This window comes from Nerophis lumbriciformis, linkage group LG23 (assembly GCF_033978685.3).
Source record: "Nerophis lumbriciformis linkage group LG23, RoL_Nlum_v2.1, whole genome shotgun sequence".
In the NCBI taxonomy this organism is placed as follows: Eukaryota; Metazoa; Chordata; class Actinopteri; order Syngnathiformes; family Syngnathidae; genus Nerophis; species Nerophis lumbriciformis.
In genome coordinates this window covers 39,141,661-39,157,596 of record NC_084570.2, presented here as the reverse complement: position 1 = coordinate 39,157,596, position 15,936 = coordinate 39,141,661, and the positions used below count along the sequence as shown (strand labels likewise).

The window sequence follows — 15,936 nt, the reverse complement described above, 5'->3', positions numbered from 1 at the left end:
CCTGCTTTTCTCTTTTTTCATTAGGTGGACTCATCTAGCTGGAGGCGATATTCTTTCATGACACCAAGATAAGCAGCAGGTCAAGAAAGGAGCGTTTTTAACAGCCCTTGTCTTAAAAGTGGCGCAAACAGGGTGATGATAGTTTATTCCCATAATCAGGCTATGTGGACATACTGTACATTACAAACATGATACTGTATATTACAAAGATGATACTGTATATTACAAAGATGATACTGTATATTACAAACGTGATACTATATATTACAAAGATGATACTGTATATTACAAAGATGATACTGTATATTACAAACATGATACTCTATATTACAAACATGATACTGTGTATTACAAAGATAATACTGTATATTACAAAGATGATACTGTATATTACAAACATGATACTCTATATTACAAACATGATACGCTATATTACAAACATGATACTGTATATTACAAAGATGATACTGTATATTACAAACATGATACTGTATATTACAAACATGATACTCTATATCACAAACATGATACCGTCGGCGAACTTGACAGTGACAACCTTACCGTCAAGTTCGCCGACGATACCACAGTGGTCGGGCTCATCTCCAGGGGTGACGAGGCTGCCTACAGAGAGGAGGTCCTGAAGCTGACGGCCTGGTCTTCGGAGAACAACCTCGCTCTCAACACCAGCAAGACCAGAGAGATCATCGTCGACTTCAGGAGGAGCAGCACCGACCCTGCCCCCCTCTACATCAACGGCGAGCGTGTAGAGAGGGTTCACACCTTCAGGTACCTTGGAGTCCACATCTCTAATGACTTCTCCTGGACAGTCAACACCACATCAATCATCAAGAAGGCTCAGCAGCGGCTACACTTCCTTAGAGTCCTCGGGAAGTACAACCTGAAGCCTGACCTGCTGCTGACCTTCTACCGTTCGTCCATCGAGAGCCTGCTGACCTACTGTATTACGGTATGGTACGGCAGCTGCACTGCAGCAGACAGGGAGAGGCTGCAAAGAGTGGTCAAGACGGCTCAGAAGATCATCGGCCGCCCTCTCCCCTCTCTGACGGACATCTACACCTCCCGCTGCCTCAACAGAGCCAGTGCCATCATCAAGGACAGCACCCACCCTGGCTCTGACCTGTTCCACCTGCTGCCCTCTGGGAAGCGCTACAGGTGCATTAAAACCAAAACAAACAGGCTAAAGAACAGCTTCTTCCCCAGGGCCATAACCATCCTGAACGGACTGCCCCATTGTCCCTCATAACTGCCTTCTCCTCGGTGCAATAACCCATTCCACCAACCACCCTGTTTTTGTTTTGTTTTTTCATGTATATATTCACTTCACACCATATTCATTGCACTTCTACATTTTTTTATATTTCTATATATTTGCACATTGTTTTTCTAGCATGCACACATCGCACTGTATGGAATGGCCTCAATCTCGTTACCTTGCGTAATGACAATAAAGCTGATTCTGATTCTGATTCTGATGATACGCTATATTACAAACATGATACTGTGTATTACAAACATGATACTGTATATTACAAACATGATACTGTATATTACAAAGATGATACTGTGCATTACAAACATGATACTGTGTATTACAAACATGATACTGTATATTACAAAGATGATACTGTATATTACAAAGATGATTCTGTATATTACAAACATGATAGTGTATATTACAAAGATGATGTGAACTCCCATTCAGCAGCAAGTCAGTCGGTGATAAAAAATGAAAGGACATCAATCACCACACTGATTAGTACTCAAAAAGACCAGCGATTGTTCAATCCTGATTATAAAGTAGTCGTTAACATTAATTGCTAACTCGCTAGCCGCTGACTGACTAGCTTTGCTGTCACTAACACTGTTGAATTCCATCCATCCAACCATTTCGTACCGCTTGTCCCTTTTGGGTCGCAGGGGGTGCTGGAGCCTATCTCAGCTGCATTCAGCAGACTGTTGAATTCACATTGTTTATTTTATTTAAGAATGACAGTTAATTTCATTAAAGCTTTAATGTACAAACATACATATACACATACATGTGCATATACATTCACTGTACAAACATACATATACACATTCTGTACATATACATTAACTGTAAAAACACACATATACACATACTGTACATATACATTCACTGTACAAACATACATATACACATACTGTACATATACAAGTACATATACATATGTACACTCATGCATATAATCAGGTTTTATCAAACATATATTAACGTTGTTGCCCTAGGGCAGGGGTCGGCAACCCGCGGCTCTAGAGCCGCAAGCGGCTCTTTAGCGCCGTCCTAGTGGCTTTCTGGAGCTTTTTAAAAAATGTATGAAAAATGGAAAAAGAAAAAAAAAATCTCTTTTTTATTTTAATATGGTTTCTGTAGGAGGACAAACATGACACAAGCCTCCCTAATTGTTACAAAGCACACTGTTTATATTAAACATGCTTCACTGATTCGAGTATTTGGCGAGCGCCGATTTGTCCTACTAATTTTGGCGGTCTTTGAACTCACCGTAGTTTGTTTACATGTATAACTTTCTCCGACTTTCTAGGACATGTTTTATTCCACTTCTTTTTCTGTCTCATTTTGTCCACCAAACTTTTAACGTTGTGCATGAAAGGTGAGTTTTGTTGATGTTATTGACTTGTGTGGAGTGCTAATCAGACATATTTGGTCACTGCATGACTGCAAGCTAATCGATGCTAACATGCTATTTAGGCTAGCTATATGTACATATTGCATCATTATGTCTCATTTGTAGGTATATTCGAGGTCATTTAGTTTCCTTTAAGTCCTCTTAATTCAATTTATATCTCATGACACACTATCTGTATGTAATATGGCTTTTAATTTTTTTGCGGCTCCAGACAGATTTGTTTTTGTATTTTTGGTCCAATATGGCTCTTTCAACATTTTGGGTTGCCGACCCCTGCCCTAGGGGAAACTGGGTAACACATGGCACACTGACAAAGCTTAACCTAATTGTTACTACAACAATCTACAATGTTAATATAACTGGCTTCTCTTTCTTCCCCTCCATTTATCTGATTTATTTTGTATTTCAAGATATCATTACATATATGTATTGTTGATAATAGAGGTAATTATTGTTGTTGTTCATTATCAATAGCGCTATTTCTATTGGTATTTGTATTGATCCATTTGTAGTGTAATAATGTTCATTGTCATTTCTATGTTATTATTTATTTCACTAACTGCTTCTTTGCTATCACTTTTACCATCATATTTGTACATATCCTATTTGATGATGTTGTTCTATTATTGTTGTTGTTGTCTCTGTGTCTTATCACCCTCTTGTCCCCACAATTTCCACCTCTGTCTTCCTTTTTTTTTCTCTTTCTATCCCCTCCTGCTCTGGCCCGGTTGCATCAAATAATAATATAAATCAATTTAATAAAGTCAAATACAAATAAGGCAACAAGAGAAGTATCCCAGACTTCTCTTTTGTAAAGTAAACTTGTACAGCCGATATATGACTTGCCTGAGAAGATGGACAGGACAAAAAAATTTTTTAAATTAAAACTTTAATTGGAGCAGAAAAGAGTTCCAGTATTTTATTTGAACCAGGCGCCATTTTGGAGGCGCAAAAAATAAAAATAAAAAAAGCTTACTCAACATGACGTCAGAGCACGTGACCAATCCAACGTCCCCGCCCCCTCGCTCCACCACTACACCTCTCCCTCTCTCTCTTTAGCCTTCCCAGGGTTCACCGAGCGCGGCGGCGTGGCCCCACCCCAATGTAGGCTCCTGCCCTCGGACAACGGAGACAACGGGAATATAAGAGTACTCTCCGAGGAGAAGACCGAGAAGAAGAAGAAGACCAATCCGCTTCGCGTCCTTTTTTCGCCTCACAGCAGCGTGGCGGCCTCATTGCTAGCTAAGCTAAGATAGCTCTGTGCTGCTAATTCTGCTGGATTTCCACGCAAATGCGAAGAAATGAGCGCGTGGATTATTCCACGCCAGCATGCAGTGCGCGTGTACGTGTAGTGCGGGTGCACGTCCAGGCCTCAGATCACTCTTTTTGACGAACAGATGCGTGCCTCAAAAACAACAAACCTCCATTTTTCTCCTGTAATTGTTCCTCGTATTCGGCTTCCTGTCTCGGCCAGGGTGGTGGCGATGTGAGGGGCCGAGAATACAACAAGTATTTTATGGGAAGGAGAAGCCCGCAAAAGCCGGAGAAAATCCGAATAAGTAGGCTGTGAAAGGAGGCAGAGAAGTGGGCCGGAAGTGTCACACATGTTTAGTACTTCACTTCCTGGACGGGACCGTCGTCAAGTTGGAAATGTTCCGAACGGAAGCTTGGAACCCAGCCGGGTGAGCGCCACACTCACGCCGAGTTCCGCGCCCTGTCGCCGGCCAGAGTCAGACACCAGCCCCGCGGTTGCTTGTCACCCTTCCCCTTGGACTACAAGTCAATCTGGACCAGCCCTGGTACAGTTTTCCCTGCTAGGACCAGGACCTCGGTCTGAGTGAACCCTCTTCTCGGTCCACTTGTTGCATTTGCCACCACCTAGCCTCCCGGTTTGAAAGCCACTTAGGACTACTAGTCAATCTGGACCAGCCCTGGTACGTTTTTTCCTGCTAGGACCAGGACCTTGGTCTGAGTGAACCCTCTTCTAGGTCCACTTGTTGCATTTGCCACCACCTAGCGTCCTCCTTTTTCTCGTTTGGAAGCCACTTAGGACTACTAGTCAATCTGGACCAGCCCTGGTACGTTTTTTCCTGCTAGGACCAGGACCGCGGTCTGAGTGAACCCTCTTCTCGGTCCACTTGTTGTATGTGCCACCACCTAGCCTCCCTGTTTGGAAGCCTCTTAGGACTACTAGTCAATCTGGACCAACTCTGGTACAGTTTTTCCTGCTAGGACCAGGACCTCGGTCTGAGTGAACCCTCTTCTTGGTCCACCTGTTGGATTTGCCACCACCGAGCCTCCTCCTTCATCCCGTTTGGAAGCTCCCTCCTTTGCTTTGTCCCTGCGGGAAGATGGGTTGTTTGGGCAACAGTAAGACTGAAGACCAGAGAAACGAGGAGAAGGCCCAGAGAGAAGCGAACAAAAAGATCGAAAAGCAGCTCCAGAAGGACAAACAAATCTACAGAGCGACGCACCGACTGCTGCTTTTAGGTGAGTGCCTTCGTTTGTCAAAGGGCCAAGTAGAACACACTTTTTAACAAAATTATTCCCGAGCGCGGCCACCGCTGCTGCTCACTGCTCCCCTCACCTCCCAGGGGGTAGAACAAGGAGATGGGTCAAATGCAGAGGGTAATTTCACCACAGTTAGTGTGTGTGTGTGTGACAATCATTGGTACTTTAACCTTTTAACTTTTTATTTAACAAGCATTGTCAATATTTTTGGGAACAATTTGAACAGTAACACTGTGAATAGGAATAATAAAACACTGTACTTTTTAACCAAGTGACTCTTTGGCATACCGCAGTTTGAGAATCGCTGTTTTAGGTATTTGGAGTTCATGAAAAAAGTGAAAGGAGAACGTTGGTACTGTTAAAAAAAGTATGTTGCAAGACGCAAACATTGGTGGCGCTGATGAGTGGATTTTAAACGAAACCGCGAGGCTAAAGTGCATTATTCTCCCACATTTTAAAGAACATGTGGAGCTAGATGTGATAAAATTTATCAACAAGTGCCCAAAATATCATCAAGTCCAACTTTATTTATAAAAGGGCTTTTCATCCTGGCTAGCTCGCCGCTTTTGTGCAACACTTACTGTTATCTTATAGCTTTTGGGCTAATTGGGCTTAACAATAACAATTATATATACAATAAAACAGTGTTTTTCAACCACATTTCTTGCGTTGAAAAAATCCAGAGGCACACCACCAGCAGAAATAATTAAAAAACGAAATGCAGTTAACAGTAAAAAGTCGTTGTAGGAATTGTTGGATATGAATTTAAAGCATAACAAGCATGCATCAATACAGCTATTGTCTCAAAGTAGGTGTACTGTCACCACCTGTCACATCACACTCCGACTTATTTGGACTTTTTTGCTGTTTTCCTGTGTGTAGTGTTTTAGTTCTTGTCTTGCGCTCTAATTTTTGTGGCTTTTTCTCTTTCTTTGGTATTTTCCTGGAGCAGTTTCATGTCTTCCTTTGGGAGATATTTCCTGCATCTACTTGGTTTTAGCAATCAAGACTATTTAAGTTGTTGTTATCCTTCTTTGTGGGGACATTGTTGATTGTCATGTCATGTTCGGATGTACATTGTGGACGTCTTTGCTCCACAGTAAGTCTTTGCTGTCGTCCAGCATTCTGTTTTTGTTTACTTTGTAGCCAGTTCAGTTTTAGTTTTGTTCTGCATAGCCTTCCCTAAGCTTCAATGCCTTTTCTTAGGGGCAATCACCTTTTGTTTATTTTTGGTTTAAGCATTAGACACAATTTTACCTGCACGCTGCCTCCCGCTGTTTCCAACATCTACAAAGCAATTAGCACCGGCTCGCCACCTACTGATATGGAAGAGTATTACATGGTTACTCTGCCGAGCTCTAGACAACATCGACGCTCAACAACAACACATCATTTGCAGACTATAATTACTGGTTTGCAAAAAATATTTTTACCCCAAATAGGTGAAATTAGACAATCTCCCACGACACACCAGACTGTATCTCACGGCACTAGTGTGCGCCGCGGCACAGTGGTTGAAAAACATCCATCCATTTTCTACCGCTTATTCCCTTCGGGGTCGCAGGACCAGCGCTATATAAATATAATTCACCAAATGAGCACCTGATGATGTTTTTGATGCAAGTATAACCGTTCAAAGGCAATAAACCTGTATTTATTGCATATTTGAACATCGTCATTGAAATGTAAACTTTTAAATATTCAAGTTAAACAAAATGCATTCAGAAAGCTCTTCACTTTTTATGTCACCGCCTTATTCCAAAATGGAATATATTCATTTTTGTCCTCAAAATTCTACACACAATGCCCCATAATGACAATGTGATTATTATTTTTTTTATATTGCAAATGTTTTAAACATAAAAAAGTAAAACATAACACAACTATGCATACTCTTTGAGCAATACTTTGTTGGCAGCCATTCCAGCCTCAAGTCTTTTTTAATACAATGCTACACGCTTGGCACACCTATCTTCGGGCAGTTTGGCCCATTCCTCTAGACGGCTGCGTTGACCCTGGATCTCAGGAAACAGAGTGGACCGACACCAGCAGATGACATGGCACCCCAAACCATCACTGATGGTGGAAACTTTACACTAGACTTCAGGCAACGTGGATCCTGTGCCTCTCCTGTCTTCCTCCAGACTCTGGGACCTCGATTTCCAAAGGAAATGCAAAATTTGCATGGTTGGGTGATGGTTTGGGGTGCCATGTCATCTGCTGGTGTCGGTCCACTCTGTTTCCTGAGATCCAGGGTCAACGCAGCCGTCTACCAGCAAGTTTTAGAGCACTTCATGCTTCCTGCTGCTGACCTGCTCTATGGAGATGGAGATTTCAAGTTCCAACAGGACTTGGCGCCTGCACACAGCGCAAAATCTACCCGTGCCTGGTTTACGGACCATGGTATTTCTGTTCTAAATTGGCCCGCCAACTCCCCTGACCTTAGCCCCATAGAAAATCTGTGGGGTATTGTGAAAAGGAAGATGCAGAATGCCAGACCCAAAAACGCAGAAGAGTTGAAGGCCACTATCAGAGCAACCTGGGCTCTCATAACACCTGAGCAGTGCCAGAAACTCATCGACTCCATGCCACGCCGCATTAACGCAGTAATTGAGGCAAAAGGAGCTCCAACCAAGTATTGAGTATTGTACATGCTCATATTTTTCATTTTCATACTTTTCAGTTGGCCAACATTTCTAAAAATCCCTTTTTTGTATTAGCCTTAAGTAATATTCTAATTTTGTGACACACGGAAATTTGGATTTTCATTTGTTGCCACTTCAAATCATCAAAATTAAATGAAATAAACATTTGAATGCATCAGTCTGTGTGCAATGAATAAATATAATGTACAAGTTACACCTTTTGAATGCAATTACTGAAATAAATCAAGTTTTTCAAAATATTCTAATTTACTGGCTTTTACCTGTGTGTATATATATATATATATATGTTTATATATAATATATGTATATATATATATACATATATATGTATATATATATATGTGTGTGTATATATGTATATATATATATATATATATATATATATATATATATATATATATATACATAGATAGATGGATATACCGTCCCCCAGACACATTTTTGTCTCTAAATGTGGCCCCCCGAGTCAAAATAATTGCCCAGGCCTGCGCTAGAGAATGAAGAGTGTTTGAAACTCCGCATGTCAACATCTCCGTTCGGTGCCACACCAACAAAATGCCCAAGCAACCATTTCCACATCAACACCGTATGAAAAAAATAGTCAACAACACAAGGAGATAACGTCCGCAAGAACCTACCACATAGCGAAGGACATACACTATTTGATTTCCTATTATGCAGCTCATTTTTAATTGACAGTTATTAAAATATCTTGTGTGACATCATGCACAAAAGTGCACTTTATTTGTTTTAAACAATTGTAGTGGCGTTCTGTACAAAAAGTGCAAAAGTGTTGATTTGATATGTCATCTTAGTGACATCGTCTGTTTAAACTCCACACTGTGGACTTTATATCTTCACTGTGTGTAAACACATTCTTTATGTTTAATGTGAATACTGTATCTTAGGAGTTTATGTTCAATGTGAATACTGTATCTTAGTTGTTTATGTTCAAAGTGAATACTGTATCTTAGTAGTTTATGTTCAATATGAATTCTGTGTCTTAGTTGTTTATGGTCAATATGAATACTGTATCTTAGTTGTTTATATTTAATGGGAATAGTGTATCTTAGTTGTTTATGTTTAATGGGAATACTGTATCTTAGTTGTTTATGTTCAATGGGAATACTGTATCTTAGTAGTTTATTTTCAATGTGAATACTGTTTCTTAGTAGTTTATGTTCAATGTGAATACTGTATCTTAGTAGTTTATGTTCAATGTGAATACTGTATCTTAGTTGTTTATGGTCAATATGAATACTGTATCTTAGTAGTTTATGTTTAATATGAATACTGTATCTTAGTTGTTTATGTTCAATGTGAATACTGTATCTTAGTTGTTTATGTTCAATGTGAGTAGTTGTTTACACAGTAATGTGTTTACTGTGATTGGTGTATGGGGAAAAGCGTTAATGTCTCCTGTTTTCATATTAGCATTTAAACCATAGACATGTTATAAGGGTACGCAGCTTTGACCGCTATTGCCTACTGGCGCTGACGAGACGCGGGGCCACCATCTTGGAGTGGTGATCCACTCCACTCAGTGCAATTCATTAGGCAGGAGCAATGAACTGTCAGCGCATGGTAAAGGACACATGTTTTGGCGTGTTTTATTATTCATAGTTTGCTTAACAGTAATAGAATATTCTTATATGCTATAAGTGACCAGACGTCCGAGATCAAAACTGGGAATATAATCCCAGAGAAGGAGGAAAAAAACGGTCAGCTATTTTTAAGTTGAAGAAACAATATGATTAGGTTATATATACATGCGTATATCCTACATAAACAATTTATTCATACATTAGATATCTATATATCTTAGGGACCTATAGACTGTAACTCTGTTGCTGCTGCAGCGGAGAGTTTATTCTGTCTTGACACTTTTGTATTACATTCTTCCCTTAAATGATCATGTTTACAGTGATTGTTTTATATGTATTTTTTATGTATGTCGCTTTGGATAAAAGCGTCTGCCAAATACTTAAACATAAACATGTATAAACACCTGAAAGTCTTTATATCAGCTAAAACCAACAATCTGTTTCACTGAATTCAAAATAAAACCAAATTCTGTCTTACAATCTTTATCTTCATAATTTATTTCAACTTTATGTTATTCAAGTCTGACATTTTTAAATGTAATTAATTTCATTGACAAGCAATTCTATTATGGTCATACTCTTGTTTGCTAGCGGCTAGGATTTCAGTACTATTGAAGATCTTTGCTCCTTCTCAACTCTGTAGTAATATTATTTTTACAAAATACAACCAATAGTACGTCAATGTTAAATCTTACTTGTGAAAAGTAATCCCCCGATTCCTATTTTCAACAGTTCGTTCATTTGAGCAAGAAAACACTGAACATTATCTTTGTTTTCTACCTGTCAACTGTCAGTTTAGCATCTTTGTTTTCTACCTGTCAACTGTCAGTTTAGGCTGCTCGCCGGCTCCTCATCACCACTTCAAGATGGCGGCCCAATTTCTCGCGTCACAGCAGCCAATGCTGCGTCTACTTATAAGATGTCTATGATTTAAACTAGCAAGCAAACTAACGTGACTCGTTACATGATTTTATGAAGGTGTGGTGGTTGATCAGGGTTTTATGATCATTTAAACGAAACACGGTGGACAGTGGTTATCATTATGTGCATGGAGTACAAAGTGCTGTAACTGTGCATGTGGGCTGGCAAACTTCTGGAGTTGATTGAAAAAGCAGGCCCAGGATCCACGTGTAGAGCAACAGACAAATGGTGTAAGAGTGCAAATGTTTGTGGTTGTTGTGAAACACTGGACTTCTTCTCTGGGAAGATGATAGGACAGAAAGGCCTTTATGTGACAATCAAGTATTTTGGCTGGGAGTGTGTGTTTGACACAGCGCCAGTGTGCATCATCACTCAAATTTACATTAAAAGTTCGGCATTTCCGTGTTCAAGTAACCACAGAATTGGCCAATTAAACAGAATTTGATGTTAAAGGCAGAATATCAGGCAACTTGTCCTAAAAGTGAGTGAAAAGTTGTGGTAGGAACATTTGTTTAGGTAAATATGTCCTGTATATCAGTGGTCCCCAACCACCGGTACCGGTCCGCAGACCGATTGGTACCGGGCCGCACAAGAAATAAAAAAACAAAAAACAAATGTATTTTTATTTTTTATTTTTTACTAAATCAACATAAAAAATACAATATATACATTATATATCAATATAGATCAATACAGTCTGCAGGGATACAGTCCGTAAGCACACATGATTGTATTTCTTTATGGGGAAAAATAAATAAATAAATTTAAAGCGTTGACCGGTCCGCAGCTACAAAAAGGTTGGGGACCACTGCTGTATATCATCCATGCGGACACGGCCACTTGGCAGTAGGAAGCTAAAGCTAGCAAGAACAATCATACACACACTTAGGCATCCATGATGTCGTTCATAACAACACAACAGATGACATGTGTTGTGTGTGTATGATTGTTTGTACATTGATGTTACATCCATGATGTCGTTCACAACAGATGAGATGTGTTGTGTGTGTGTATGATTGTTTGTACATTGATGTTACATCCATGATGTCGTTCACAACAACACAACAGATGAGATGTGTTGTGTGTGTATGATTGTTTGTACATTGATGTTACATCCATGAGGTCGTTCACAACAACACAACAGATGAGATGTGTTGTGTGTGTATATGATTGTTTGTACATTGACGTTACATCCATGATGTCGTTCACAACAACACATCAGATGACATGTGTTCTGTGTGTATGATTGTTTGTACATTTATGTTACATCCATGATGTCGTTCACAACAACACAACAGATGACATGTGTTCTGTGTGTATGATTGTTTGTACATTTATGTTACATCCATGATGTCGTTCACAACAACACAACAGATGACATGTGCGTGTATGATTGTTTGTACATTGATGTTACATCCATGATGTCGTTCACAACAACACAACAGATGACATGTGTGTGTATGATTGTTTGTACATTGATGTTACATCCATGATGTCGTTCACAACAACACAACAGATGACATGTGTGTGTATGATTGTTTGTACATTGATGTTACATCCATGATGTCGTTCACAACAACACAACAGATGTGTTGTGTGTGTATGATTGTTTGTACGTTGATGTTACATCCATGATGCCGTTCACAACAGATGAGATGTGTTGTGTGTGTATGATTGTTTGTACATTGATGTTACATCCATGATGTCGTTCACAACAACACAACAGATGACATGTGTTGTGTGTGTATGATTGTTTGTACATTGATGTTACATCCATGATGTCATTCACAACAACACAACAGCTGTGTTGTGTGTGTATGATTGTTTGTACATTGATGTTACATCCATGATGTCGTTCACAACAACTCATGGCATTTAACAAGTTTGTAAACACATCAGTCAGATATAATTTGCCCGGGCCCCTCTGTAGTTGAATAGGTTACGACCCCCTGCTCTATCTATACATTAGGGGCATTCTAGTCTTTTAGGACTTTTCTGCAAAAACGTTTGTTTCCCAAGTTTCGAGCTAAACTGGAGGGGGCCGGCACAAAGTCCTTCCTGGACTGCATTTGGCCCCCCGGACAGCAGTTGAATACAATCTTATGTGTTGTCATATCTCTGCCTTTGTAGGAGCCGGAGAGTCCGGGAAGAGCACAATCGTGAAACAGATGAGGATCCTCCACGTCAACGGCTTCAATGCAGAGTGAGTGTGATAGTAGGCAAATGTTCTTTCAATGTGTGTCTTGAGGACCATCACAGACTTCCTTCACATTGTCCTGCATTGGCGCTGGTTCCGTGTTCAGGTGCCCTGTGAATGTGAAACATCAAGCTTTTGTGAATAACTGCAATGTAGAAAAAACACCTCATGAGAGCGCAAAAATGTTTTAGCCATATTTAAGAGGTTTTTCCAAATACGGCTGTTTCCATTTCCGATTTCTTATTGCGATGTTGAGATTTTGCACATTTCTAAAGTAAGGGAAATACAGCTACTGACACACAAGGACAAAGCGCTCATTAGCAATTAGAGTTGTCCCCATACCAATATTTTGGTACCAGTACCAAAATGTATTTCAATACTTTTCTGAATAAAGGGGACCACAAAAAATGTCATTATTGTTTTTATTGTAACAAAAAATCTTAGGGTACATGAAACATATGTTTATTATTGTAATTTAGTCCTTAAATAAAATAGTGAACACACTAGACAACTTTACTTTTAGTAGTAAGTAAACAAACAAAGACTCCTAATTAGTCTGCTGACGTATGCAGTAACATATTGCGTCGTCTATCATTCTATTATATATGAGGGACAAACTGTAAAAATGAATTATTAATCTACTTGTTCATTTACTGTTAATATTTGCTTATTTTCTGTGTTAACATGTTCTATCTACACTTCTGTTAAAATGTAATATTCACTTATTCTTCTCTTCTTTGATACTTTACATTAGTTTTGGATGATACCACACATTTAGGTATCGATCCGATACCAAGTCGTTACAGGATCATACATTGGTCATATTCAAAGTCCTCGTGTGTCCAGGGACGTATTTACTGACTTTATAAACATAATATGAAAAAGGAAAAAATATTTTGTGACGATAACAAATAATGGTGTAATCATAGTAGTATCGACTAGATACGCTCTTGTACTTGGTATCATTACAGTGGATGTTAGTTGTAGATCCACCAATGGTGTTTGTTTACATTGTGACGCCGGTGAGCTATTGTATCCTCCTACGGTGTGTAGTGAAGCATGTTTAGCTATTACTCGCCCTCCAGTGATATTCAACTTGTAAGAAACTTAATTTGTCGCCATGGAGGCCAGGTTTAGTGATTTTAAAGTAGCTAAAACACTGCCGACTGCGGATGGATGATAGAGGCTAGCTAGCCATGTCTTAAAGCACCTCTTCCTGAGGGTGTTTCAGTGTTATAACTTCACCTTTATCTTTACTTTTTACACCAAAATGCGTCCATTCTCCTTTTTCTGTCTACACACTGTGTTTGCTTGCAAGTACTCCGTATGACGTGGCGCACCGTCATGCCCGTTAAACTTTTTCTTTTTTTTTTAAACACGGGGAACCAGTACTTATCAGAGTATAGTGCAGTTTTTGATTAATTAGTACTGCAATATTTTACTATTACCGGTATACCGTACAACCCTATTAGCAATAAAGCTACACACACATCAAAGTGTTCTAGTGTTGTCCCGTTAGCCAAATACCGTATTTTCCGCACCATAAGGCGCCCTGGGTTATAAGCCGCGCCTTCAATGAACGGCATATTTCAAAACTTTGTCCACCTATAAGACGCCCCGTGTTATAAGCCGCATCTAACTGCGCTAAAGGAATGTCAAAAAAACAGTCAGATAGGTCAGTCAAACTTTAATAATATATTAAAAACCAGCGTGACGTGGGCGCGCACGGAGTCGTATATCAACATGGACGGAGCTGCGTGAAAAAAGCCACCCGGCCTCTTCGCGTAAACTTACCTTAATCACTCGCTCATCTTTTCTTCATCCATCCCTTCGGGTTAGCTTTTATGATGACGCCGGCTGGAAAGGTCTCTTTTGGCAATGTCTTCCTTTTGAATATCACCATGGGTGGAAGTTTCTGGCCATTAGCATGGCAAGCTAGAACCACAGTGAAGGATGACTTCTCATTCCCTGTGGTGCGAATATTCACCGTACGTGCTCCCGTTGTATCCACAGTGCGGTTCACAGGAATATCAAAAGTCAGTGGAACCTCGTCCGTCCATGTTGATAATGTTCTCTGGCCGGATCTTTTTTTCAGCTATCTTGTTTTTACAATATGCACGGAAAGTAGCCAGCTTTTCTTGAAAGTCTTTAGGCAGTTGCTGTGAAATAGTAATCCGTGTGCGGATGGAGAGATTGCGTCTTTTCATGAACCGGATCCCTGTCGCTTAGTAGGAGCCATTTTGTGGTCTTTACAGATGTAAACACACAAAGGAAATGAAACGTAATATTCGCGCGCTTCTTCTTCTTCTACGCGGGCGGGTGGTTGCTTACAGTAGAAGAAGAAGCGCTTCCTGTTCTATGGGGGCGGGTGCTTACCTTGGCGGTTGCTTGCGTAGAAGAAGAAGCACTTCCTCTTCTACGGGGAAAAAAGATGGCGGCTGTTTACCGTAGTTGCGAGACCGAAACTTTATGAAAATGAATCTTAATATTTATCCATATATAAAGCGCACCGGGTTATAAGGCGCACTGTCAGCTTTTGAGAACATTTGTGGTTTTTAGGTGCGCCTTATAGTGCGGAAAATACGGTACTGTTCAATACTTTTAAAATACCTTTCAAAATAAATGGGACCACAAAAAATTTCATTATTGGCTTCATTTGAACAGAGCATCTTATGATACATGAAGCATTTCTAATTGTAATCATTGATGGCAGTACTGTATATGCTATCTATAGTATGTTGTCAAACTGGGAAGTAGATTCTTCCAGGAAGCTGAATGTTGAATGTTGCGCTCTACAAAATGTTTATACTGTAAACTACTTATGACAATACCAACTGTTGGATTGTAACATTCATCTTAGTCGTAGTTTTTGTTACCAAATTTGGAGGTGTTGAAATCGCCATGTAAAATCGCTAACGCTAATAGTAGCCTGTCTATGGCAAATACAATGTAAATCAGCATAAAGGTAGGGCATTTTGAAAGACTTACTTTACGTTCGAGCGTTTTCTCCCCAGCATTTGTTGGGGTTAAAAACTGCAGCATGACTTACACCTCAGGGAGTTTGTCTGAGTGCTGCTTGAGGTTTACGTCTGCCACCGGACGTGAAGAGTCTTAACATGGACAGTGTCAAAATATGGCATCATTTGATTTCACGTCAATCCATAGCCAGCAGTACCTTTTTACTTTTTATGGTCAAAGCAAGTGTTTCTTTAAAGGAGGGCTCATATTTTTAGGGCACCAAGGCAAACATTATTTTCTTTCCAGGCAGGGGCTCCAAAGCGTGCGTGCGTGCGTGCGTGCGTGCGTGCGTGCGTGCGTGCGTGCGTGCGTGCGTGCGTGCGTGCGTG

The 15,936-nt window shown here is 40.0% G+C and overlaps 1 protein-coding gene across 1 annotated transcript in view; it reads left to right on the top strand.

Annotated features, from left to right (window-relative positions):
* The first annotated feature begins 3,738 nt into the window (after positions 1-3,738).
* The window catches only part of gnas (GNAS complex locus), a 69,561-nt gene continuing 57,363 nt past the window's right edge, over positions 3,739-15,936 (top strand). The window contains exons 1-2 of the mRNA XM_072915908.1: positions 3,739-5,180; positions 12,523-12,595. Coding sequence (XP_072772009.1) covers positions 5,042-5,180; positions 12,523-12,595 — 212 coding nt within the window. The 5' untranslated portion in view covers positions 3,739-5,041. The remainder of the gene's footprint in view (positions 5,181-12,522; positions 12,596-15,936) is intronic.